At 59.2% G+C, this 25,562-nt stretch overlaps 2 protein-coding genes across 3 annotated transcripts; one reads left to right on the plus strand and one right to left on the minus strand.

Annotated features, from left to right (window-relative positions):
• Window positions 1-40: 40 nt before the first annotated feature.
• On the plus strand, window positions 41-4,065 carry ZGPAT (zinc finger CCCH-type and G-patch domain containing). Of its 2 annotated transcripts, none has more exons than XM_040988296.1 (6): window positions 41-468; window positions 2,358-2,491; window positions 2,574-2,738; window positions 3,013-3,132; window positions 3,231-3,636; window positions 3,711-4,065. In XM_040988296.1, the coding sequence occupies exons 1-6, from the start codon at window positions 41-43 to the stop codon at window positions 3,841-3,843; spliced, it is 1,386 nt and encodes a 461-aa protein (XP_040844230.1). In that variant the 3' UTR covers window positions 3,844-4,065. The 2 variants fall into 2 exon arrangements, with proteins under 2 accessions (XP_040844230.1, XP_040844231.1); XM_040988297.1 differs by having other exon boundaries at window positions 2,574-2,699.
• Window positions 4,066-11,481: 7,416 nt separating this feature from the next.
• Window positions 11,482-24,860, minus strand: ZBTB46 (zinc finger and BTB domain containing 46). The gene is made up of 5 exons (XM_040988185.1): window positions 24,839-24,860; window positions 23,546-24,493; window positions 20,495-20,776; window positions 13,392-13,567; window positions 11,482-12,086 (listed from the first exon to the last, which is right to left on the minus strand). Exons 1-5 carry the CDS (start codon window positions 24,858-24,860, stop codon window positions 11,697-11,699), a joined length of 1,818 nt encoding a protein of 605 aa, XP_040844119.1. The 3' UTR covers window positions 11,482-11,696.
• Window positions 24,861-25,562: the final 702 nt, after the last annotated feature.

The raw sequence follows: 25,562 nt of genomic DNA on the forward strand, positions 1-25,562 counted from the left end.
GGATCGGGGCGGCGCCGGTTCGCGGCCCGGGGGCGGCGGGATGGACGCGCCGGGCCTCCAGGCCGCGCTGCAGGCGTCCCGCGCGCAGCTACAGCAGGTGGAGCGGGCGCTGGGCGCCGCGGACCCCGCGGAGCGGGCCGACCTGCTCCGGCTGCGCGCGGACCTGCAGGAGCTGACCGCGCTGACCGAGGCGGCGCTGACCGAGGCCGGGCTGGGCGAGGCCGGACAGACCGATACCGAGCTCGCCGAGCCGGGGCAGACCCAGGCCGCGGTCACCGAGCCCGGGCGCGGGGCCAAGGTGAGCGCGCCCTTCCCCGGCACCGGAGGCCTGCCCGAGTACCACAACGCCATGGTGGTGAGCGCCGAGGCGGCGTGCGTGCGGGTGCTGTGCCTGTGCCCGACCCGCGCTGCGCTCAGGCCCTGCCCGTTCTACCTGGAGAACAGGTGCCGGTTCCAGGACAAGTGCAGGTAAGACGGCGGAGTGGGGTGGGGAGGACATGGGGAGCGCTCCGTTCACTCGGGTCTGCGTGCAGGTGCAGGGGGCCGGCACTTGAGCCCCATGGAGTGTTGCAGGAGCCGGCGCCCACCTGGGATGCCTGCTCCTCTGGCTAGGGAAGCTTGGCCCGCTGGGCACGGGCATGGTCATAAGGTCAGGGTCCTGCGTGGAGGGCCTCTGACGGGGTCTGGGGTGGGAGGCGCCATGGAGGTTCGGTTCTGGGCTGCTGCAGGCTGAGGCTGTTCGTCGCCAAGAGTTTTGTCTCTGCGGCTGTGTTATTTTGAGAATTCTTGGACAATAACAGGATTTCCTACAAATCTGATGCTTTGGTACACGGTGCTTATTCCGTTTGGATGCTATGCTTTCTCTCTCCTTCAGGTTTGCCCAACCCCCTTCCTGGCCAGGCCGTTCCTTTCTGGAGCTCCCACCTGTCACTGCAGGTGCCGCCTGTCTCCTGGAGGGAATTCCCACCTGTCACTGCAGGTGCCGCCTGTCTCCTGGAGGGAATTCCCACCTGTCACTGCAGGTGCCGCCTGTCTCCTGGAGGGAATTCCCACCTGTCACTGCAGGTGCCGCCTGTCTCCTGGAGGGAATTCCCACCTGTCACTGCAGGTGCCGCCTGTCTCCTGGAGGGAGCTCCCACCTGTCACTGCAGGTGCCGCCTGTCTCCTGGAGGGAATTCCCACCTGTCACTGCAGGTGCCGCCTGTCTCCTGGAGGGAGCTCCCACCTGTCACTGCAGGTGCCGCCTGTCTCCTGGAGGGAGCTCCCACCTGTCACTGCAGGTGCCACCTGTCTCCAGGAGCGGTGTACCTGTTCCTGCTTCTCCCTTCCTCCCCCTTCCCATTTGAAATGCAGAGAAAGGAGAGAGCTCTCTACTGGTCAACTTCCAGTGTCTCTGGCAGTCAGAATTGTGCCCCGCCTTGGCCAGGAGCCTGCTGGGCATTTGAGGCTGTGTAGCAGCAGGAAGTTGGAACAGGGAGGCTGGCTTCCAAGAAGCCCTACTTTGCCCTGTGCCCACTGCAGCATCCACTTCTGGAAGATCCCACTTTTTGAGCCATTGTCATGTTGTCATCTGGAGTTTGAGTTATACGGTGTCTGGCCTCCTAAGCCAGGCTCTGCTACCGTCCCCTGTGCAGTACGTGTGGCCCTCTCTGCAGCCCCAGAGCCCTAGCTCGCCAGTGTCAGGAACACCCCCGGTCCCTTCCCCCACCCAGAACTGAGCCCACTGTGCTCTCAGCTCTGGTCTATTCCAGAGCAGCTAATTGTTTAGTTCAGCTGTGTCTGTGGGGACGCTGCCCAGCCTGTCCTGGGCCACAGTGGGAACTGGGTGACTTTAAACCCATGTCAGTGCCACAGCTGGTAAAACCACCTGTGACGGTGTTCCATGTGGTCACCTTTTTGTGCCCCAGCAGCTCCCCGCTAATGTGTCTGGGAGGGCAATGGGTGACAGCCCAGTACCTGGACCCAGCCCCTGCGTGGGTAACTGGCTCCTCACAGCCTGGCATCGTGGAGTGAGCCAGCAGGTAGAAGAGCTGTTGGGTCACTCCTTGTGTCACCTTTGCAAATGTCCTGGGTGGTTTTTCATACTTGTGTTTTCCATGAACAAGACCCTCCAGGTGTGGTGACTGGGCAGTGGCAAGCGTTTAGGAAGCTGTAGGTGGAAATGTCCCAGCCACACCTGACCTTGGGCATTCAGGACTGGGGTGCCTCTCTATCCGGTTCTTGGGGTATTTCGGCGAATCACCAACAGGTGCAGCAGCCCAGCCGCAGTGCCCACAGAGGCTGATGCCAGCAGTCCTGCAGCTCTACTGGCAGCCCTCAGATGACCCTGCCCTCACTGCCCATGCATCTCTCGGCAGGTTCTCCCACGGGGAGGTGGTCCCTCTTGATGAGCTGCGTCCCTTCCAGGAGCCCGACCTCAGCTCGCTGCAGGCTGGCTCTGCGTGTCTGGCCAAGCACCAGGATGGGCTCTGGCACCCGGCACACATCACTGGTAAGGCCCTCCCTAGTGGCCCTCAGCCTGGGGCCCTGCTCCCCGCTCCCAGCCACTGACCCTGCCATCTGTCTCTTTCCAGACATGGACAGCGGTTACTACACGGTCAAGTTTGACTCGCTGCTGCTAAAGGAGGCGGTGGTGGAAGGAGACAGCATTTTGCCCCCATTGCACCCAGCGGCTGAAGAGTCCTCCAGCTCAGACAGCAGTGACACTGACAGCGACGGGGGTTCCAGCTATGCCCGAGGTATAGCCACAGCCCACAGGATTCCCAACTGAGGGGCAGTGGGAGCAGGGGGCCGATTGCACCCTCGTGGGAGGGGTTACTCCTTAGGTCCAGAGCCAGCTTTCGGGGAATATCCCAGGGCCTGTGCACAAGGAAGTGCCAAAGCCCTGGGGTGTGGGGAAGGTGGGAGTCAGGCTGGGTTGTGGTGATGGGGCTCGATGAGGGGCGTATGAGGCCATCACAGCCTGAGTGGCCAACTGGGCTGGCCTGTTGCCTCACTCCCCTGTCTCCGCAGTGGTGGAGCCGAACGCCGTGGGTGCTGGGACCTGCAGTTCTGCCTTTGCTGGCTGGGAGGCCCACACACGGGGCATCGGCTCCAAGCTCCTGGCCAAGATGGGCTATGTGCTTGGCAAGGGTGAGCAAAAGCTGTCCGGATTGGTGTGGGGGTGGGGGCTGGGGACCCGGCACAGTCCTGGGGTCCCTCAGCACCACAGTTGGCCCATGTCTCCCCAGGCCTGGGCCGGAACCTGGAGGGCAGGGTGGAACCTGTCCAGGCTGTGGTGTTGCCTCGTGGGAAGTCGCTGGACCAGTGTGCCGAAATCCTGCAGAAGAAGGGCCGGCAGGACGGGGCGGGTGCTGCCAGGGCCCCGCGGGGCCGGCGGCGAGGGTCCGGGCCTGGGGGCCGCCTGCCACCCCGCAGCATCTTTGACTTCCTGAATGAGAAGCTACAGGGTCAGGCCCCTGTGGCCTCACAGGCTGAGGTGGTCCCGTCCACGCAGAGGGGCAAGGACATGTACCACGCCAGCAAGAGCGCCAAGCAAGCCCTGAGCCTGCGGCTCTTCCAGACTGAAGAGCAGATCGAGCGGACCCAGCGAGACATCCGCAGCATCCAAGAGGCCCTGGCCCGCAACGCTGGCCGGTAGGTGGCCGAGGACACCTGCTGGGGGGCGGCAGGGTGGAAGTGCACCCTGCTGATGGCCCCCCTCGGTGCAGGGCAGCTGCGGCCCAGCTGGAGGAAAAGCTGGCAGGAGCCCAGCGGCAGCTGGGGCAGCTCCGGGCCCAGGAGGCTGGCCTGCAACGGGAGCAGAAGAAGGCCGACACCCACAAGAAGATGACGGAGTTTTAGTGACCCCAGGCCACAAGCACGGCCCCAGGAGCCAGCCAGGTTGTGCAGCCACTTGGGCTGTCATGGACACTAAGAAAGATCTACCCTACCCTGCTTGGCCCTACTCCAGTCTCGGTGGCCTGTGGAATGGACATGGGGCTGGACGGTGGCTTCTGGACACTGTCCCCCACTCGTGTCTTGGGCATTTCCTCAGTGAGGACATTAAAGTGGTTTCATCATGTCTTTTGAGGCTCGGCCAGCTGTAGGCTCTCTGGGGGGAGGGGTTCTCCCTCACCTTCTGTTTGGGATGGCAAGCAGGTGGACCGAAGCCGGGCTCTGGCCACCAGAGCCTGCTGAGTGTCCTTCCCACCCCCATTGGATATGAGGCCAGCGGGCTCGTGGCACCTAGAGCCAGGTGGGGTCCCAGGTGGGTGCTGTGCTGAGGGCTCCCCAGAAGGGGTGAGGAGGAGCGGCTGGTACTGCCCAGGTGAGTCCCTGTTCTGCCCTCCAGCTGGTGAGCCCTGCCCTCTCCGGTGACCTCCCAACCCCAGGGCGGGGGCGGCTGTCATTGAGGTCTGGGCTGTGGGGCCTGGCTGCTCTGTTACTAGGGCCAGCCTGGCAGAACACAGCACACCAGGAACCCTCGCCTGGCAGGCCAGTGGGCGCATCTGGCAGGGCGGGGCTGGAGCTTCCTGTGTGCTGAGTCGGCAGGGGTGCAGAGGTGCCTGGCCCCAGTGCCCTCTCTTCTGCCTCCAGGCTCCCAGCTGCAGGGGCTGGGCAGTAAGTGGCCTCCACAGTCCCCACTCTCTGGCTCCTGGGCGGCTTCTTCCTGCTCTTCCCACTACAGGTAAGCCCGCGCAGCTTGCTGATACACCCAGGCCTCTCCACAGCCCACCACCCTGCCCTGCTGTAATGGTTCCAGTCTCCAGGAGGCGGTGAGTGCCGGGCTGTCCCTGGGGCCAGGACAAGCCAGGCAGGGGACAAGGATCTGGCTGCCTATCCAGCAGGCGCTGCTTACCAGGGGCCACTGCTCAAGCCACTCAGATGCCAGCCTACACTGGCTGCACAGCAGAAGTGAGCAACATGAGTCTGGCCCCAGGCCTACCAGCCCCCCTGCACCCCCTGTGACTTCTCTGACCCCCCCTCAGACCTATAGCCTGCCAGCCTGGGCCTCCTACACCCACACCTGCCTGAGGCATCCAGGGCAGCGCCAGGCCACAGGCAGCTCGCCTCCTCTGCTTTCCCACTCTGCCCATCACGCCGTTCACTGGCCCATGGGATACCTACTCCACCTTGGGGCTGGCCATGGTCCTGTGGGCCAGCCTGATGCTGCCAAGCCTGGAAGTGGCCGAGTATGCCTGCACCAGGCCCAGGACAAACTGAACTCCCAGGCAGGCCCCAGCAGCTGAGGTAGAGGGGGTGTGCAGGAGAGGGTGTTGGACTGGACCTCAACAGGTGGGTAGCAGCCCCTGAATGTAACCTCCTGCAGGTGGGCTTCTGTACCCCAAGTCAGCCAGCTCTGGAGGGACCCCGCAGGTAGGGCAGTGAGCACGCCCTGGAGCACATATGTGAGCAAGGGAATTGGAGAGGCGTGCACAGCTGTGGGGCCCACAGTCCCCAGCCCTTTCCTGCAGGGGAGGCCCTGCCAATAAATCCTGATGCCACAGTGACTCTTCCCTTCCTCCATGTGTGAGAAGCCTTGGGGGCTGGAACTTGGACCTTGGTGGATTCTGGGCTGCAGGACAGAAGGGGGAGTGGGCACCACGTGCTAACCTGCCTGGCAAACAGCTCCTTTCCAGCCTGGGCAGATCCGGGTGGGGGAGGGCTTGGGTGACCATTGGATCCAGGGCTGGGATTCACCACTGAGGGTGTGGCTACTGGTCCTGTGTGTCTTTGGGCCCAGTGGCACAAGGCTAAGCACTTCATTTTTCTTTTTTTTGTTTTAAGTTTATTTTATTTTTATTGGAAAGTCATATACAGAGAGGAGGGAGAAACAGAGAGGAAGATCTTCCATCCATTGATTCACTGCTTAAGTGGCTGCAACGGCCAGAGCTGCACTGATCTGAAGCCAGGAGCCTCTTCCAGGTCTCCCATGTGGGTTCAGGGTCCCCAGGCTTTGGGCCGTCCTCCACTGCTTTCCCAGGCCACAGGCAGGGAGCTGGGTGGAAAGTGGGGCCACTAGGATTAGAACCGGCACTCATGAGATCCCAGTGTGTGCAAGATGAGGACTTTACCTGCTAGTCTACTGTGCTGGGCCCAGTTCAGTGCTTCTTAAGCTGAGTCCCCTGTGTGGGTATGACTCGGCCATATGGAGTGGATGGTGCTGCTGGAGCCAAGGTGCAGGGCTCTGGACACTGGCCACCACCCCAGAGTGCGTGCAGCAGGGGTTGCTGGGAGGACCCTCTGTCAGAAGTCCAAAGGAGGATTCGCAGGGAGCCCAGGTGGGGTTTTACCCCGTCGCAGCTCGCTAGCCTAGAGTGTACATGTGCAGGGCAACCCCGCAGCCCAGCCCTGGGAACTGGGTCATTCCCCGGGCCCCGGCTGCTCCTGACAGCTGTGGGCTTGGCCATCTGAGTCAGAGATAGAGCCTGGGTCAGGCTGGTGTGTGCATGTGGGCCATGTGCCCTGGGGAGGGCCCGGCAGAGGTCACAGCCTTCACGGCCTTAGTTCCCAGGTCTGGGGGATGCTTAGGCTGACTGGTGGCCTTGCTCACCTGGAAATCCAGCTGGGGTCCTAAGCCTGGCTGGCCCAGTGGATGGGCTGAATGCTCTGTGGCCCCAGGATGGGCTCTCCCAGGAGGCCCTCTGGGAATAGGTGACAGCACAGATAGGGGCTGGCCAAGGCCTCTTCCCAGGGAGGGTGTCAAGGCCTAGCCAGGCTTGGAGCCCTAAACAGACGCCTTGCCTGAGCACCGGGCATGGCTGCAGCAGCCGGCACCTCCTTCCCCCGAGGCCGCCTATCCTAAGGAAGACGAAGGTGAGCTTATGGGAAGGCCTGGGTTTGAGGGGTTCTGGGTGTGGCTGACATTGTCCCTGACTGTTCTGGATGCTGAGCATGGCAGCTGCCCAGAGTGCCTGGCTGGAGCCAACCAGGAGGGGGCGCTCGCAGGCCTTGTATCACCCAGATGGGCTGGCTCCCAGCACCAGGCAGGCCCGGCCCAGAATATAGGTGAGCAGGACACGGGCCAGCCTGACTGGCAGTCGCACTGCATACAGCCCACCCACCCAGGGCTGCCCTGCCTTAGTGTCCTCTTGGCCTGCACCCCCATTGGAGTCACAGATGAAGCTCCTGGTTCCAGCTTCAGATCAGGTCAGCTTTGGCCATGGTGGCCATTTGAGGAATGGACCATAAAATGGAAGAGCTCTCACGTGCCTAGGTTGCCTTGTACCTGCCAACAGTAGCTGGCAGGCACTCTAGGCCTGGGCAGATGCCATGTATGTGTTAACTATGCCACTGTGCCAGCATAGCTGCTTAATTATTATTATTTTAAAATTAAGTGGGGAAGACAGGGAATTCTGGACTGGGACATGCTACCCCAGCCCCCAGGCAAGGGTGCTCAGGATGGCACATGGTGGGGAGGAGGTTGGGGGCATACTGGAGTGGGAGTACATGTGACGGGGGAGGAATGACTTTTGGGGTCTTCCACACACCAAGCCGCTGTACTCACAGGCAGGTGAGGGAGCTGCAACAGTGGTTCATTCACAGGGTGGACTAGAGGGCGTGTCTGGGTCAGGCCAAGGCACCTGCCCATGTGGGAGACCTGGGCTGGGTTGTGACAGCCGGTTATGCATGAAGACCAGGATTGTGTGGGGCTGGCTGGGGTGGAACTGACCGGGCAGTTGCACCCACTTGTATGTGCAGTGGCTGGTGCAGGTCACGGGCTACAGCTGACCCTGCACTGGGGGAGCCACAGGTCAAGTGTGAAGTCACTCCAGGTGAGGTTTCTTTGGGGACTCCTCACCTAGACTGCTGGACTCATACCCGATCCACCTCAGAAAATCTCAGGGTGTGTGGTCCAACCTTGGGGTACATGTATCAGGCCTGGGTCTCTAGTTGCTGCTAATGCCTGTGCGATGGACAACATGTCCAGTGATGGTGAGCTCACCTGGGGGATGCCGACTGCCTCATCAGAAGATGGAGAAAGGAACAGGGTGGACAGCATGTTCCTGAGTGTAGATGCACTGAGATGGCCTTTGTCAACCCTACACCTTGCAGTAATGAAACCAGTAACTTCAGAAATATTGAGGGCCCGGCATGGTGGCCTAGCGGCTAAAGTCCTCATCTTGAATGCACCAGGATCCCATATGGGCGCCAGTTCTAACCCTGGCAGCTCCACTTCCCATCCAGCTCCCTGCCTGTGGCCCAGGAAAGCAGTGGAGGACGGCCCAAAGCTTTGGGACTCTGTACCCATGTGGGAGACCCAGAAGAGGTTCCTGGTTCCTGGCTTTGGATCGGCACAGCACCAGCCGTTGTAGTCACTTGGGGAGTGAATCATCGGACAGAAGATCTTCCTCTCTGTCTCTTCTCCTCTCTGTATATCTGACTTTGTAATAAAAATAAATAAATCTTTAAAAAAAAAAAAACTATTGAAACCACTCAGTAACCCCTCAGAACACTTCCTCACACTGTGCTCTAAAGCGTCATCAAATGAACAGTCCTCCACCCCAGGTGCTGGTGCACCTTGACAGCAAGGGGCAGACCCTTGCTCTGCTGTGGACACAGGAGAGCAAAGTGGAACATGTCCCACACACCTTCCTCCATTCCTGACCCCCTGTCATAACCGCAGGCCCACATGGACATACATCCTTCTTAACTATGTAGACAGTATTAAAATTGCTTAAAAATCTGTCTGTTACTTAGACTTTTTAAAGTTTTTTTTGCAAGTGAGAGAGATAGAGAGGAAGATTTTCCGTCTGCTGATTCACTCCCCAAGCTGCTGCAACGGCCAGAGCTGCACTGATCTGAAGCCAGGAGTCTCCTCTGGGTCTCCCATGTGGGTTCAGGGTCCCCAGGCTTTGGGCTGTCCTCCACTGCTTTCCCAGGCCACAAGCAGGGAGCTAGATGGAAAGCAGGGCCACTAACATCCAAATGAGATCCCAGCATGTGTAAGACAAGGACTTTAGCTGCTAGGGTACGATGCCAGACCCTACTAAGACGTTTTTAAGAATAAGACCAGGAGGTCCGGCATGGTAACCTAGTGCCTAAGTCCTCACCTTGAAAGTGCTGGGATCTCATATGGGCGCTGTTTCTAATCCCGACAGCCCCGTTTCCCATCCAGCTCCCTGCTTATGGCCTGGGAAGGCAGTTAAGGATGGCCCAAAGCCTTGGAACCCTGCACCCGCGTGGGTGACCTGGAGGAGCCTCCTGGCACCTGGCTTTGAATCGTTGCAGCTCCATCCATTGCGGCTACTGGGGAGTGAATCATTGAATGGAAGATCTTCCTCTGTCTCTTCTCTGTGTATATCTGACTTTGCAATTAAAAAAAAAAATCTTAAAAAGAAAAAGTAGGGCCTGGCGGCATGGCCTAGCAGCTAAAGTCCTCGCCTTGAACGCGCCAGGATCCCATATGGGTGCCAGTTCTAATTCTGGCAGCTCCACTTCCCACCCAGCTCCCTGCTTGTGGCCTGGGAAAGCAGTCGAGGACGGCCCAAAATCTTGGGACCCTGCACCCGTGTGGGAGACCTGGAAGAAATTCCTGGCTCCTGGCTTCGGATCGGCATAGCATCGGCCATTGTGCTCACTTGGGGAGTGAATCATCGGACGGAACATCTTCCTCTCTGTCTCTCCTCCTCTCTGTATATCTGACTTTCCAATAAATAAATAAGTCTTTTAAAAAAAAAAAAAAGCAAGGTCAGTGTGGTGATGGCTCAATTGGCTAGTCCTTAGCCTAAAGCACAGCATCCTACGTGGGTACCAATTCATGTCCTGGCCTCTCCATTTCCCTGGCTGTGGAAAATAATAGATGATGGCCCAAGCCTTGGGACACTGCACCTGTGGAAGACCTGAATGGGGCTCCTGCCTCTGGCTTTGGATCAGCTCAGCTCTGGCTGTTGTAGCCATTTTGGCAGTGAACCAGTGGATATGAGAGCTGTCTCTCCTTTCCAATTAAAATCTTAAAAGTTAGGGTTTTTCCTGTAGCCTGATGTGTCTCTTGGGGTAGGGGGAGGGACAGAGACACTCCCAGAGGCAGAATGGGGACCACAGAGGAGCCATGGGGGATCCTAGGGTGGCTTTGGCGGCAGGAACACACAGGAGGCACCTGCTCAGAGCAGCATTTCCCAGTTTATTGGAAGTGGTTGCTTTGCAAGAGCATCTGTGCCAACCCCATCACAGGAAGGAGGCCCACGAAAGACAGTGGCCAGCCCTCCCTGGCCAAGCACCACTCAGCAGAGCAGAGGTCTGGGCGGCCAGGGAGCCCCCCCAAGCATGCTGATACCCCAAGTCCAAGTCCAGGCCCATGGCCAACCACCGTGCACGTCTGTTGATCACCACAGCAGAACATGCAGTGCCCCCTGGGGAGTGGGGGTGAGCTGCCCCAGGGCTGTGCAGGTCCAGTCTGCACCTTGCTCACTCAGATGGCCAGCTGCTGTGCTGCACAGCTCGTGCCTGCCCCACCTTGGGCCGGGCCTCCTGCGGCTGCTGACCCCAGGACTAGAACACAGGACAGCATGGATGCGAATGTCACCTACACAGCTCTTCCTCTTCATAAAAAAATATTTATTAGTTTAAACATTGATTTTAAAAAATCCATCACGTTAAAAACAAAACAACACATAGACCCTAAACACATCTGTCTCAGGCCTGAGCCAGCGGAGGCTGGAGCAGCTGGGGGACCCTTGGTTTCCAGGTGTTGGCTAATAAGAGGCTCTGTGGTGCCTTCTAAGAGCTGGGTGGGGCAGCACCCTGAGTGGTGGGCCTGAGCCGGGCTAGGCAGACTCCTGATGGCCAGGGGCTGGCTGCAACCCAAGTAGTAAGACAGTGAAAGGCGGCAAGGGGCTGGCTGGTCTCCTGAGGGGAGGGAGCCCAGCTATATCCTCCTGTTCATCCCAGCTCCACAGAGGTGGGCAGTGAGCAGAGGGTCCAGGATTGGCTGAGAACCCTGACCCTCAACTCCCTCTCTGATAAGGACTGTGGGTGGGTGGAGGTCACAGCACCCGGGGACCTATGTGAGGGTCTGGAGTTTCTCTCCTATGAGGAAGCAGCAGACACAAGGGGATTGGTCAGTGACGGCCAAAGGCCAAGTCTGGGAAAGTCAGGAGTGTCCAGCAGGCAGGGGTCCCAGGAGGCAGAAGGCAGGGTGCGGACAGGGGATGCATGGCCCTGACTGCTCCAGGGTGCTGGGTTGCCGCATGGTCGGTAGGTGTGAGCAGCTCGTGGCACTGAGGGGGGTCTCACCTCCGAGGGCAGGCAGTTAGCAGCAGAAAGGTGGGGTGGCCCCCCGGCCAGCTTAGAGGGAAGTCAGCAGGAGTGCTGGGGCACAGGAAGTACAGGCGGGACCCCAGAGCACAAGGCGCACCAGGAAGTATAGGCAGGCCTCAAAACCAGGGACCCCAGGGCACAGGGCCGGGGAGCAGGCAGGGGTTGTAGGAGGGCCACTCCCCAACATAGCACCTGGGCCAGACCTCCCACAGCACCTACCTGGCAGGGCCCTGGGGCAGTGAATGACCTGGCTGCTGCGGGCGATGGCAGTGCCACCTGGGGTAACTCAAGGAGTCCTTTGGATGGCCAGCACGCTCCCAGTCCCAGGACCCCACCCAGCACCTGCTTCTCCATCCACAAGGACTGGATGGTTTCTGGTCTGAGGCTGGAGCCCACCTGCAGCCTGGCCCCAGCCCTCAGTAGGACGACCTGGCACACACTAGGCAGCAAGTGCCCTAGCACAGCCAACCCAAATCTTTGTCTGGCCCCGTGGAGGGGCTAGGGGGCCCCGGTGAGTCACCATCCTTGTCCCCGAGCAGCGTGTCCTCAGGTGCCAGGCCCATGTGGCTCTTCCACTTGGCCGCATCCTCATCCTCATCCTCGCCCAGCTCCTCAGCCTCCCCCCGTGGGTCATCGGGGTCCTCCAGATAAGGCCCATCACCCGCAAACAGTGCCTCTGGGGAACCCTCCCCGCCACCGTGGTCGCGCGGTCCTGCCACGCTGTGGCCAGCACAGTCAGCACACACACCATGACGCCGCGAGCCGTGCTTGATCCCCACGCTGGCTGCGGACATGAACACGCGGCTGCACACCTTGCACACGTACTTCTTGTCCTTGCTGTGCACCTGGGGATTGGGGGAGACACATGTGTGGGATGGGGGGAACCTGCGTAAGGCCAGTGGTCTGTACAGGATATGGGGTGGGGGGTCCTGTGTGGGAAGGGTGTTTAGGTCCAGGTGGGGCCATGGGAATCCACAGGCAGTGACAACAATGACAAACAGGAAGGCCAAGTTCACAAGGGCACCAGATTCCTCAAGGGACTCCAACCCCAGGCTTGAGGTCCAAGGGAGTCATAGGAGCTGCCAGTCCCACTAGGCCCCATCCACGTGACAGGATAGGGGAGCAGGCATCTCCAGGTGGACTGCACCCTCCCAGCAGTGAGGCTTTGGGACTTGGTTATGTCCCAGCCCGGCCTGCCCCCTAGGGAAGCAGGCTCTGCTGGGCTGGCCTCGGTCACACTGCAGCCAAGCCTGGAGCTTAATGGCTCCATCCCCCTCAGGCACCTGCTCCTCTTGGGGGTGTGCCAGGAACCATGCTCAAAGGGAGGTGGAGGGACTGGCCCTGCCCTCCTTCCTCTGCGTCCCCTCTTCACTAAGCTGAGTGATGGACAGACCCCTCTGTCCTGGCAAGGGGCCACCAGGTCCCTTGACGGTTGGCTGTTGAATCAACTCTGGCCAGCAAGGCCCTCTCCTGAAATGCAATCCTTTCTCCCACTGGACTTCCCACTCCTCCCATGCTCACCACAGACCAAGAGCAGCCCAGACACCTTGTGGAATCCAAAGGCACCAGGACCAGATGGGTGGGACACTTTGGTCAACAGCAAGAGGAGATAGGCTGAACACCCAGGCTCTTACTGCTAAAGACCTTGTGGCCCATCCAGGATAGCAGTCACCTGCTGATCCACTGAGGCAGGCGGGGGAGGGGCAGTGCAACCCCCTCCCACCCTAGGTTGTCAGTCTGTCCATGCAGCCTGCAGGATGCTCAGCAAAGGACCCTGAAAGGAGACTTGGCAGGCACACCCCACTTCATTTCTCAGGGCGTGGCCTCCTTTAGGCCCAGTCCAAGCCCAGCAGAGGACCCCCCCACGAGGACCCCTGACCTCTTGCCTTCCCACGGCTCTGCCAAGCCCCCACACCTTGAGTACCACACAAGACCCTGCACCCCCTCGCCGTGTCCTGGGTCCCAGACACTGACCTCCCTTGGTGGCAAACCCGTCCCAGCGCTCCGTCCACCCACTTAGCTCCCACTCTGCCCGCTGGGCTAGCCTTTGGACTGGGCCCTGGTAGAGCAGGGCATGAGGACCCAGTAGAGCAGTGGCTGAGGCCTGGCTGGTGACCCAAGGCCATGCTCACCACCCGCGCCCGGCTCACCAGCGTGTGCCGCTTCATGTGTTCACGCCGCGTGAACTTCTTGCCACAGATCTCACAGGGGTACGGCCGCTCGCCGGTGTGGGACCGCATGTGGCGCTTGAGGATGCATTGGTGCATGGCCGAGAAGCTGCAGTACGGGCACTTGAACTTCTTCCTGATGACTGCGAACTCGTTCACTGCAGGCAGAGACCAGGTCAGTGGGCAGGCAGGGTTGGCCATCCATCCCCCACCCTATCCACAGCCCAACGGCAGGCGGTGCCCTTGGGTGTCTGGACAGATCCACGCCACCTCTACCAGCTGAATGGTGCTTGAGCCACAGCCCTCACCAGCATGTCCATGATGCTGGCCAAGCCATTAGATGGCTCTACAGACATGGACAGCCACCCATGGGGACCTCCCAAAAGGCAAGCAGGGCCACCAGGATAAGGTATGGTGTGGGGTGGCAGCGACCAGTTCCTGCCTCCCAGCCCGGATGCAACGTAGGCCTCCCCTACAGACACACAAGCCCTGGCCTGCAGCCCGGGTGCAAGGAACATGCAGTGCCATGATTTTAACCTGAAGTTCTGGTGCCTCCTGCACCACCAGCCGCCACCCCTCAGGGACCCATGCCCTGTGTCCTGGCTATGACCATAGTCCCAAGTCTGGGAGGAATGGATGCCTGAGGCCCACAAAAGACACCAAGACAGAGTTCCAGGATCCTGACCAGCCCTAGCTGTTGCAGACTTTGGTCTCTGCCTTTCAGATTAAGTGAAATAATGAAAATGAAATAACCTTGAGAGATCTGTCTCCATGGTACAGGTACAGGTGCGCCCCAGCCAGCGGATCTCTCAGAACCCCCCAACCTCCCTCTGGCCCTCCTGCCACTGGTGCCCATGTATGTGAGAACACAACCACACCACTGTGTGTCCAGTACATGCTGGCCTCAGATACACAGCCCTGTAACCCATCTGGCCAGGCCATGCCTTGTACCCAGCACCCCTACGACCTTGAAGCCCACAGCCCATGATCATCACCCCATTGGTCCCCTCACTACACAAAGCCATGGGCGCCACTAGAGACTTCAGGTGCCTGAACAGCAGGACCCAGCTTGGACCACTGAAGAAGGTGCACCCCACTCACCCCCCAGGACCTACGTGTCAGCACCAGCACCCTCCCTATACCCTGGCCAGGCCCTGGCGCCTGGACTCGGAATGGAGGGAAGTGACGATGATTCAAGCTGTGGGCCCAGGCTGGGGGCCAGCACCACCAAGATGCGGTGGGCCCAGATTCCCTGACACTCCATTAAAGTGTGAGACAGGGACACAGCTTCCTGCCATCAGTCACTCCCCTGAACCCACAGCAGCCAGGGCTGTGGCAGTCCTGGCCTCTCTAGTGGGACACAGGAGCCCAGAACCCAGAACTATCACCACTGCCTATGACCCAACCCTGGGGCTCCAATAAAGAACACAGGCTTCTTCACTGAGTCCTACCCCAGGCCACCACCTGCCCAGTGACACTGACTAGGCCACCAACGGCAACCAGGACAAGAATGGCAACTGGCGAGCACTGAAGGCATGGTTTTCTGCTTTCTTTCTTTGGCCTGTGTATCCTTTCCCTGTCCACAGGCGCCAACTGAGGGCAAATCCTGCACCTTCTGTGGCAGGTATGGGAAGGGAGGTGACAGATTCCAGGGGACAGTGACAGATTTATGTGGCAGGAATTTAAAACTGAGGGATGAAAGTGCTCAACACTTTCCACAGTATGGCCGGCTCACACAGGCCCTCCCTTTCCCAGGCTTTTTCTGTCCCTTGCCTTAGGCCCGGATCTCCAGAATGACTGTCCTCTGAGGAGAGCTGGTCTTGCTGGGCTGCTGTGGCCACACTGAGGAGCCCCACAACACCACCCTCTGGTAGGCTGATGGCACGCCAGCCAGCCTGTCTAGATCTGTATCTAGGGCTGGTCACGGATGGGCTGTTGCCCGCTGCCCACACAGCTGCCCACTTGTGGGGCCAAGCTTGGATCTAGCCTTGGCCCCACACAGGCTATTGTCCGCAACACCTTCCATCTCAGCTTTCACTCCAGCCACAGAGCCTCAGGGAGACCCACATGGTCCCTCAGGGAGGCCCACAGGGTCCCTCAGGGAGGCCCACACATCCCCTCAGGGAGGCCCACACATCCCTCAGGGAGGCCCACACATTCCCTCAGGGAGGCCCACACATCCCCTCAGGGAGGCCCACACATCCCCTCAGGGAGGCCCACACATCCCCTCAGGGAGGCTCACACATCCCTCAGGGAGGCCCACACATCCCCTCAGGGAGGCCCACACATCCCCTCAGGGAGGCTCACATGTCCCTCAGGGAGACCCACACGTCCCTCAGGGAGACCCACACGTCCCTCAGGGAGGTCCCTCAGGGAGGCCCACACATCCCTCAGGGAGGCTCACAAGGTCAGGGTCCTGGCTTCTCTATCCAGCCCACTTCCTGTCCCATAACCCTACTTGAGCAAGGGGGAATTGGGGACCCGTGGCTCACTCCCCAACATGTGGTTCAATTTCTGACTTCAGCTTTAACACATGTCCTTTTGCCAGCTGCCATGTGGTCCTCATCGGCTGATGGGAAGACACGAGGTTTAGGAAGACATGAATGACTAGGGCCAAAACAGGTATGTCTGCTATCCACAGCAAGTTCCCTGCTCCAGCTTCTGCCCTGGCAGCCTTGACCCCTGCGTGTGACACCCATGTGCAGCCCCTGGCCCAGCCTCAGCTGTTGAGGTATTTGACCCTGGGGAATTTGTCTCTGACTCAGACAAACAAGCAAAAAAGGAAAAAGAAACCAGCCCTAAAATGCACTCCAGGCCTAAACACTTCAGGCAAACATTCAGGGCAGCTGAGGTGTGGCCAAGCAGATCAAGCCACTGCCTGCCTAGCCCCTCCAGTCCAGACCCAGCTCCCTCCAATGGCTTGTGCAACCAGCTGAGGATGGCCAGAGACTTCAGGCCCTATACCCACAAGAGAAACTTGGATGGAGTTCCTTGCTCCCTGGCAGCCCCAGGCACTACAGTCATCTGGGAGTGAACCAGCAGATGGGAAGATTCTCTGTTGTAACCTTTGACTTTCAAAAAAAGAAAGAAACTTAAAACTATTTGAAGATGGGCTTGGCACAGTAGACTAGCAGCTAAAGTCCTCACCCTTGCACTCATTAGGATCCTATATGGGCGCCAGCTCTAATCCTGACAGCCCCACTTCTAGTCCAGCTCCCTGCTTGTGGCCTGGGAGAGCAATCGAGGACAGCCCAAAACCTTGGGACCCTGCACCCACATGGGAGACCCAGAAGAGGCTCGAGGCTCCTGATTCCTGGGTTTGGATCAACTCAGTTCTAGCCATTGCAGCCACTTGGAGACGGAGGATCTCCCCCTCTGTATATCTGACCTTGCAATAAAAATAAATAAATCCTTAAAAAAAAAATGGGAGGCATTGGCCAAGAATGTTCCCTTAAAAAATACATTTGAAGATAAACTACCTCAATGCACAATGTAGCAGAAGACAGGAAGGCTTTTGGGGATCCCTGTGTATTGGGGGAGCTGCTGGGATGAGGGTGGGGCCGGATCTCCTGGCAGATGCTATCACATCCCTCTCATACTGACACATCACAACTAACTCTGTCACAAGTGTCACCAGTGCCTTCTTAGCTGGACTACTTCTTGGCATCCCACTCAGCCTTCCCACAGCCACTCCCTCTATCCACTGAGACATGGCGCTCCTGGAACTCACAGCCTGGGCCTGGGCCCCTCAGATGCAGAGGCAGGGACACTGTCCCCAGATAGCTGATGTTCACACGAGAAGCTCCCCACTCTCCAGAAATGCCCACTGACTGGTGCTGGATGCCCAAGGCAGGTGTCCCTGGGCCATGACCTATGGGCAACACTGCTCTGCTGCCTGCTTTGCTCCTATGGGCAGTATGGTCCTTGGCCCCTGAAGTCGCTTCTCCAGTCTGATTGTGGCCACGAAGATAAGCCTTGGGGCAGGCGCAGGTGGACGGCACCAACCCCAGGCAGGCAGGGTGGCACTGTCTACTCCCAGGGTACCTGCCTCTGCGAAGCCATGGCCAGTACTGTCTCTGCCTCCTGGCCCCTGCAAGCACCTGCTCCCAAAGGCATGCACAGTCAGTGGCTTCCCACTACCCAAGCAGGAAACAGGGCCAGGCTCCCAGCTCCTGGAAGCTCCTGATAGCTGGGCAAGTTCCTGGCTTCAACCTGCCTGCCTTGGTCACATGGACATGTGGGGAAGGGAACCAGCCCCCCGAAAAGCTTTGTCTCTTCAGTATGTGTTTAAAGATGGACACCATGAACATGAGGAGTTCTTAGGGCAAGATGGCAAGGCCTGTAAGACATGCTCGGCCAATGTCACCACAGCATGTGGCTTTGACCTCTCCAGAGCTGGACTTGAGCCAAGATCCCTGAAACAGAGACCCCACATGATCCAGTCAGGTTGCACCTGTCACCTGAAAGTGACGATTGGCCCACCACCTGGACACTGAGACCTGGTGGGATCACCACAGCCGCAGCACCGCACCAGCCTGTTCCTCACCGCCACCCCTCGCCATCTGCCCCCACACACCCTGACGTCTGCCATGCCAGGCAGCCGGCCACACCAGAGCTGGCCAAGCTGCAGGCACAAGTATGCGTTCAGGGTGGGGACAAGGCACCAGGGGAGCTTCTTGCTGTCTCCATGGGGGTGTCCTCCTGGGGTTCCTCTGCTGATTGTAGCACCAAGGGTTGCGGGCAGGCAAGGCCAAGCTGCCCCAGAGCAGGGCCCAGACAGAGACCTCAGCCCAGGGTGCCCCACACACCCCGGCCACCAGCTCCCGGAGCAGTATCACGAAGGGCACTGCCCTGCATCCAGGTCCCAGGAGTGGACCTAGGAGAGGACACAGAGAGGTTACACAGTGCCAGGAGCTGAAAGCCAAATGAGATTCATGGTACCCCCACACCTTTGCCAGGCACTCACCGGGCTCCCCGTGATGGGGCTACAGGGTCAGCCCCTCAGTGGCCACCTGGAACGGAAGGTGGTTGTGAATTCTCAGCAAACAGCGCCACAGCTGCCACCATGTCATCCAGGCACGGGGTGTGTGCCGCACTGCACCATCAGTGGCTCAGCTCTAAGGAGCTGCCTTCTGAAGGCCCAACATGGAAGGCCCTGCAGCTCCCAGGGCCAGGACTGGCTGACCATGGCCACGATGCTCAGTGCCAGGCCCTGGAGACGAGCACACGTCTTCACATTAAGAAAAATGTTCCTCAAAGTGCAGAGAGCACAGCGGGTACACAAAACACAGCGCGAGCATCCCATGTGGACACCTGCTGGAATCGCAGTTACTCCACTTCCAGTCCGGCTTTCTGCTGCTGGCCTGGGACAGCAGCGGAGAATGACCTAAGTCCCTGGGCCTCTGCACCCCATGTGGGAGACCCAGACAGCGCTCCTGGTTTCAAGCCTGAACCAGCACTGGCTGTGTGGTCACTGGGGAAGTGAACCAGTAGATTCTTTTTGACTCTTTCAAATAAATACTTAAAAAAAAAAGAAGTTCAGAGAAGTACTTTCAAAATAGAAAACAGTGCAACCAGTGCCGCACACACAGCCACAGGAGTGGCCCCCACAGCTGCACGCCTAGCTCACTGAGGAGAGCCTAGAGCCTGGCTGGCAACGTGGAGCCAGGTGTGCTGGCATGGCAGCCGCACTCCCATCTCCCCTGGGCTCTGCTCGTCCATTCCTGGAAACCACTACGGCTGAGGGTGGCAGGAGGCTGGAGGCTTTTCCTGCCTCAACATCCCCAGGAGAGTACAAGCCCTGAGGACAGAGACCCAGCCGTCTCCACAATGCATCCTGGTGGTGTGGTATGTGGCGGCTGACGTTCTGGACATGTTCCTATGTCCTTTAGTGGGAAATGGCTCCGATCCCAGAATGAACAGGAATCAAGCTGAGGGCGTGCTCCATTGGGAATAGTCCTTCAGAGAAATGCAGGTGTAGCTGCTCACAGCGAGACTGGAGAAATGAGCATGACGTGTTGGCAACCCGGGGCAGGCTGGCACACACCTAGAGAGAGCTACAGCTTGACTGGCCTGGCCACCTCACACCCAGACCCAGCTGGCCTGGCCACCTCACACCCAGATCCGGCTAGCCTGGCCACCTCATGCTCAAACTTTGGCTGGCCTGGCCACCTTGTACCACAGCTTAATGTGTCACTCTGCTCCATCTTGCTGCCCCGTGAGCAGGTCACTTCCCATCTGTCACATGAAGTCAGTCATTCAGGTTGTTCTATTCCCAGGCCTGTGAGGGAACCACCGCAGGAGTCCTCAATGGCCCAGCTTGGAGCCCAATGCACATGGGAAGTGTGTCTGGTCACTGAGTGATTGACTGACAACTAACAAGCAGCTGCCAATCAGCTGCTGAAAAAGCAAGTTGGGCCAAGTCACAAGGAAACCCTCTGTCTTCTCAGGAAGAAGTTGGTCATCTTGAGTTTAGTGGCCCACGATGTGGTGGAACAGGAAATCACTCCTGCTTTTGTAGAACATTCCAGAAGCATCCGCAAAGGCTCTCCATTCAATGAACATAGCATAACAAGCCCCAGGCCCTGACGCCCCACACAGAGATGGGTGGTGTGGGGGGAGGGCCCCTGAGGCCACACAGCCATATCCCTGTGCATGAGGCCAGTGTTGGCTTCCACATCCCAAACCGTAGATCCCATATCTGGAACAGCAGGTCAAGGCCGGGCCGAGCTTCAGTGAGCCTGCTCTGGCCTCACAAATGGCCCCAGTAAAGACAACTGTGGCCTTTCACTCCCACTTTATTGCATTACACTTTGCCCCTCACCCCTGTAGATCTGCCACAGACCCTTTCAGCACCAGGAGAAGCATGGTGTGGAACACCATGGTGGACGCCCTCAAGCAAGATGCGGTTGCCAGACCCTATGTGGTCATTGGTCCCACATGCCCTTTGGACAGGCCCCCTGCCCAGGCAGTGTGGTGCGAGAGGAGATCGGCGCACAGACCTTCCAGCGCAGCAAGACAACCCAACTTCAGGGAGAAGACCCCAGTGCCCCATGCCCTTCCCATTCGCCCATGCCCACACTTACACGACAGCGAGTGTGTGCCCTTGGGCAGATACTCCAGCAGCAGTGTGCCATCGTCACCCAGCGCCTCGGCCTTGAGGGACAGCAGGCTGTTCTTGCTCATGAGCGCTGCGCGCAGGTTGGCCACAGCCGCTGCCTGCTGCAGGGCTTCATCCTTCTCAGCCAGGGCGACGCCCAGAAAGCTCGCCTCTCCTTCCATTAGGCTATCTTCTGCCGGTGTGAAGAGCTCAGCCCTGTCCCCGCGGCCCTCGGAGCTGCTGGCTTCGGCTGCCGCCAGCTCAGCACCTGGGGCGGGAGAAGGCACGTCAGCCAGGGCTGCTGCCACTGGGGGTGGGGGTACCCACCCACCTGGAGCCCCATGACAGTGACTGTTCCCACACCAGACCCACAGACGGGCCATCTTCCTTGGTCGCAAGTCAAAGACCTGCTCCTAGGACAGAGCAGACCCCTCCCAACTAAGCGAAGACCCAGGACCCCCTTGTCAGAACACATCTGGGATTCCTCTGGCCACCTCCCTAGGTCAGAGCAGATCCTCCCAGAGTCAGACAATGACCCAGATGTCAGGGTTAAGGTGGCAGTTCTTCCCAGGCCAGCAGGGCTCTCAGACCTGGCCATGGACTCCAGGACATGACACTGGGACCTCAGGCAACAACAGATAAACTGTGGCCCCTAAGGACTTGGTCAACTATGGAGGACGACTCTTGCATGGTCACTCCACCAAGTGCATCCCTCAACATAGGGAACAGGGGCGCAGGTCAGCCCTCTGCAGCTCCAAGGAACATCTTCATTGCCATGTCTAGAGGGATACTATTACTTCAGCTCACAGGTACAGCTGTCCCTTGACAGGGAGGGTGCCACACCCAGGTTCTAGGCACCCACCTTCCTGAATGAAAAGGATACTGGGAGGTGACTGAAGTCAGGCCTGGACAGGGACACTCTGCAGCAGCTTAGAGAGAGACTCTAGTTACAGCAATGGTCAAGGGGTGCCCAAGGCAAGGCTTGTAAGCCCAGGCCCCACCCTCACTGCTGGTGACAGCCCCCTGGCTCCTCAGGCCAACACATCTGACTAGCTCAGGCAATTCTCAGAGTCACACTGACCTCAGACTCCTCAGAGTCACCACTCATCTCCCTCTCCCCTCAGGATCACTGCTGACCTCACTCTCCCCTCTGGCTTCAGTTTTTCCACTAGGGTCAGTGCTGGCTTCATCAGCCCCCCAATCTGGTTCTGGGAAGCCACCGAGTTAAGCCAGGCCGCAGGCGGATACCCGGTGAGGGACACTAGGGCAGGGCATGTGAGCCCAGAACCTGCATCCAGCATCCCTGGGGCCTAAGGGGACTGCCCTGCGCAATTTGGGAGCAGAAAGCCCTTCCATGGGAAAAGTCTCTAATCAGAGCACAAGGACCCCAAAAGGGACTAGAAATCCAGGGGAGGCCGAGACTGGGTGCAGCAGGCACAGTACCCCCTTCTCACCATCCCCAAGACCATACCTCCACTAACACGAGTCTGCACTCCTACACATGCCCACATGAGTCTGTAACCCCTGCAGCAGCCGGCACCCGCACACCAGGCTGCATCCCTACGAGCCCCTAAACCCTGCAGGACCCTCACCCTCACAAGAATCCGCACCCCCATACCAGCCTACAGCCCTGAGGCCCCAGCTCTGTAGCCTGGCCTTCAGTGGAGGTAGCTCACAGTTGCCTTGGCAACGATGGGAACAAAAGCACACAGCCCTACTCACTTGTTGGATCCTAAATCACCTTTGCTCTGAATAGCACCTCGACTCCCGGGCCACAGCCTGATGGGTGGCCCTGGTCAGCCGTAGTAACCTTACAATCTGCCCTCGGAGCTTAAGAGCACATGACCACCCCGGAGCCTCAGCAGCACCCCAACTTCTGGGACCAATTCCTCCCAACTCAGAAACCTAATTTCATGCCATCAGACCTACAATGGGAGGGCAAATGAAGGCCTGAGTGGGAGAGGCACAGACCCCATCCCTGGCAGTGCAGAACACACAGCTCACCCCACCCCTATAGAAAGGAGTTGGGGTAACAGAAGCCTCGGGAGTCAGGGGAGGGGAGTGAACTCCAGGGAGGGAGCCATCGTGGAACTGAAGGAGAGAGGCACTTGACCCCACCAGGAGACTATTTAAGAAAGTCTGGGCCTGGCCCTGAGGCCCAGTGCTGTACCCCCTACTGGTGGGCCTTGGCCCCTTGAATGGGATCTAGCTCCCTGTCCAAGCATCCTGGATGTGGTAGGTCATGGCTGAGCACTCACTTGCTGGCTCCTGGCTTCAGCCTGGCCCAGCCCTGGCTGCTGAGGTCATCTGAGGATGGAATCAGCAGAACAGAGACTCCCTAGTTCCTGCCCTGTTTCCTCTCTGTCTCCAAGTCTCTCTCCCTTGCAAGTCCCTCCTCCATCCACCAGTTTTACCACAAGGACAGGAGCCATGTGTACCATGTTAGCTCTGATCCTAAGGGGATCCACCCTGCTAGACCCTGCTGGGCCACTTGAACTCTCAGTCAAGGAGGGAGGAACAGGTATTCCCCTCAAGAACCCCTGGAGGTGGGGGGGGGGGGGTCCCAGCACAGGCACATGCTTGGCCCTTTGGCCTCTCCCAGAATGCAGTCGGAGAAAGGCACCTGCCTGTCGCTCCCAGGGGCTCAGCGCTGGCTCAGTCATTTCATTATCCACCATCTACAACGCAGGCAGGCATAGATGGACACAGTCCATGGCCCTGCCAGGTGATAGCAGCTGGTAGGTGCAGCTGCAGCTCCTGCACCTGCCTCTGGCACTGGCACTTGTGCCTCCCCAGGGGCTGCCTCACAGCACTGCTTGTCCCACACTCACAGACACCCACACACGCACATCAACATGCATGCACACACACGTGGCCCCCGTCTCCCTCTGCTTCTCCACAGCAGGGAGGCATGCACCCTGGAGATCTTAGGATGGACACACAGAGTTGAAGCCTCCAGGTCTGCTGACCTTCCCATCGGCCAGTGTGAGCCCCACTCCTGCCTGGACATGCCCCCTCAGGCAGGCGTGAGGCTTACTTGAGCCCCGGCCACCAAAGGGCCACGTGGTGGCGGGGAGGAAGGACGGCGGTGGGGAGCCTGCGGGGCCATCGTCCTCCTCTGGCGGCTGCGTGATATGCCGCACGGTGTCCTTGTTCTTGCGGTTCTTCCTGCGCCCAGCGGCCCCCAGCTCAGGGAAGGTGCCCTGAAGTGTGCCTGCCACGCAGGGTGGTGGCGGTGACGGCTGCTCCTCCTTGACATGCAGGGGCCCACAGCCTGTGTCACCCGGCCACAGTGGTTGTGTGGGAATATCCTCCAAGCCGTTGGCTTTGGACTCAGGCTCATCCCTCCCATAGCTGCCGCTACTGCCACTGCCACCGCCCTCATGGCAGCTGGCGATGGCTGAGTCCCCAGAGGAGCCTGTGGGGCTGGTTCGCCGGGCCAGCCAGGGCGAGATGCTCCTGCCGGCCATGACGGCTGAAAGCAGGGCCTCAGCACCACCACCCACTGGGCCGCCATCCTCCAAGTCGGCCAGCTCATCTGAGGCGTCAGCCTTGATGCTGATGTCCAACGCGGCCTTGATGAACTCATGGCAGGCCTGCACAATGTCAGTCATCTGCAGGAAGCTGGCAGCCGACATGACCTCGATGACGTTCCTGCTGGTGAGGGCTAGGTGGGCTGAGTACATGAAGTCAATGATGGCCTTGAAGCCCTGGGCCGTGACGATGTCCAGGTGGGTGACCGTGGCCTGCTCCGACGTCTTCTGCACCTGGCAGAAAAGCGTCTTGAAGTAGCGGCTGCTGCCCAGCAGCACGTTGCGGTGTGCCCGGAAGACCTTGCCCTCCACCACCACACAGGCGTCACACAGTACCCCACGCTGCCGCTGCTCGTCCAACTCCCGAAGAAGGTGCCGGTAGTGGGACGCGATTTCCATATCTCCCTCTCGCGGTCCACCCGCGGGCCTTGTGGCTGTCTCTTCTATGGAGCCTGGTCGGGGAGAAGGACAGTGTCAGGCAACGCAGTGGCCCAGGGAAGGGGTAGAAGGCTGGTGGGGGAGGACAGCCTCAGGTGGGCAGAGAGCTGAGGGAGAGGCCAGTGTCAGTTGGGGCCCATACCATCTTGCTGAAGAGCCCTGGCCAGAGTGGTACGCAGTAGGCAGCAAGCCCAGAGCCTGCCTGGTGCAGAACAGAGGTGGGCGGAGACAGGAAGGAAGGTCTGACTCCAGCTGAGCCCAAAACACAATCCCAGACACACCCACTGACCCCAGCGCAGGGCAATAGACCTCCTCGCCCAAAATGAAAACCAGACTGGTAGGGACTGACAGGGGGTCACCTGTGACATCCGCATCCCACATGGACACCAGCTCATGTCCCAGCTGTTCCATGTCTGCTCCAGCTCCTTGTTTGTGGATGGCCCAAAGGCTGGAGCTTCTGTACCTGTGTGGATACCCAGATGGAGCTCCTGGTTCTTGGCTTCGGTCTGGCCCCAGCCCCAGCCATTGCAGACATTTGGGGCATGAACCAGTAAATGGAGGACTCCTCTCTCTCCCCTCCCTCTCAGTGTAACTGCCTTTCAGATTTGAGCCAACAAGTCTTTAGAAAAAGAAACCAAGCAAAGTACCCACACCAACCCCTCAGAGCAAGACAGACTCACAGCAAAGCCTGAAGCTAAGCTCAGACCAGCTGCCACGGGAGGGTCTGTGGGCCACCTCTCATCCCTGGAGGGAACAGTAGGGGACCAGTCTTCCCTTGCACCTCAACAGGACAGAGGAAACAGTGTTGTGGGGCTGGACCACCATGCCTGGCACTGTCCCACTCAGCCCCACAGCATCAGCACAGCCATGCTGGTCAAAGGCTTCCCTGTGGTACAAGGGAGCCTGTGTGGCAGTCCCTCAGCTAGTCTGGCTGTACTGGTCTGAGTGCTTCAGGACATCAGCAGGGAGGGCCACACACACCACACCCATCAGTGCCTGGGACCTCAGATGCAGCAGGCGGCGCTGCCTGCTCAGGAAATTCATCCAGGGCTAGAAGGGCATCGTAGGCACCCAGCCCAGTCC

Source organism: Ochotona curzoniae, unplaced genomic scaffold (assembly GCF_017591425.1).
Source record: "Ochotona curzoniae isolate NIBS_2020 unplaced genomic scaffold, NIBS_Ocur_1.0 contig_48, whole genome shotgun sequence".
In the NCBI taxonomy this organism is placed as follows: domain Eukaryota; kingdom Metazoa; phylum Chordata; class Mammalia; order Lagomorpha; family Ochotonidae; genus Ochotona; species Ochotona curzoniae.

Coding starts and splice junctions, on each gene's coding strand:
- ZGPAT (XM_040988296.1), top strand. CDS start 41: ATGGACGCGCCGGGCCTCCAGGCCGCGCTGCAGGCGTCCCGCGCGCAG. Junction 2,739..3,012: donor GGGTTCCAGCTATGCCCGAG/GTATAGCCACAG, acceptor CTGTCTCCGCAG/TGGTGGAGCCGAACGCCGTG. Junction 3,133..3,230: donor GGGCTATGTGCTTGGCAAGG/GTGAGCAAAAGC, acceptor ATGTCTCCCCAG/GCCTGGGCCGGAACCTGGAG.
- ZBTB46 (XM_040988185.1), bottom strand. CDS start 24,860: ATGTGGGATGCGGATGTCACAG. Junction 20,777..23,545: donor CTTTGGTGGCCGGGGCTCAA/GTAAGCCTCACG, acceptor CTCCCGCCCCAG/GTGCTGAGCTGGCGGCAGCC. Junction 13,568..20,494: donor GGGCACACACTCGCTGTCGT/GTAAGTGTGGGC, acceptor CTCTGCCTGCAG/TGAACGAGTTCGCAGTCATC.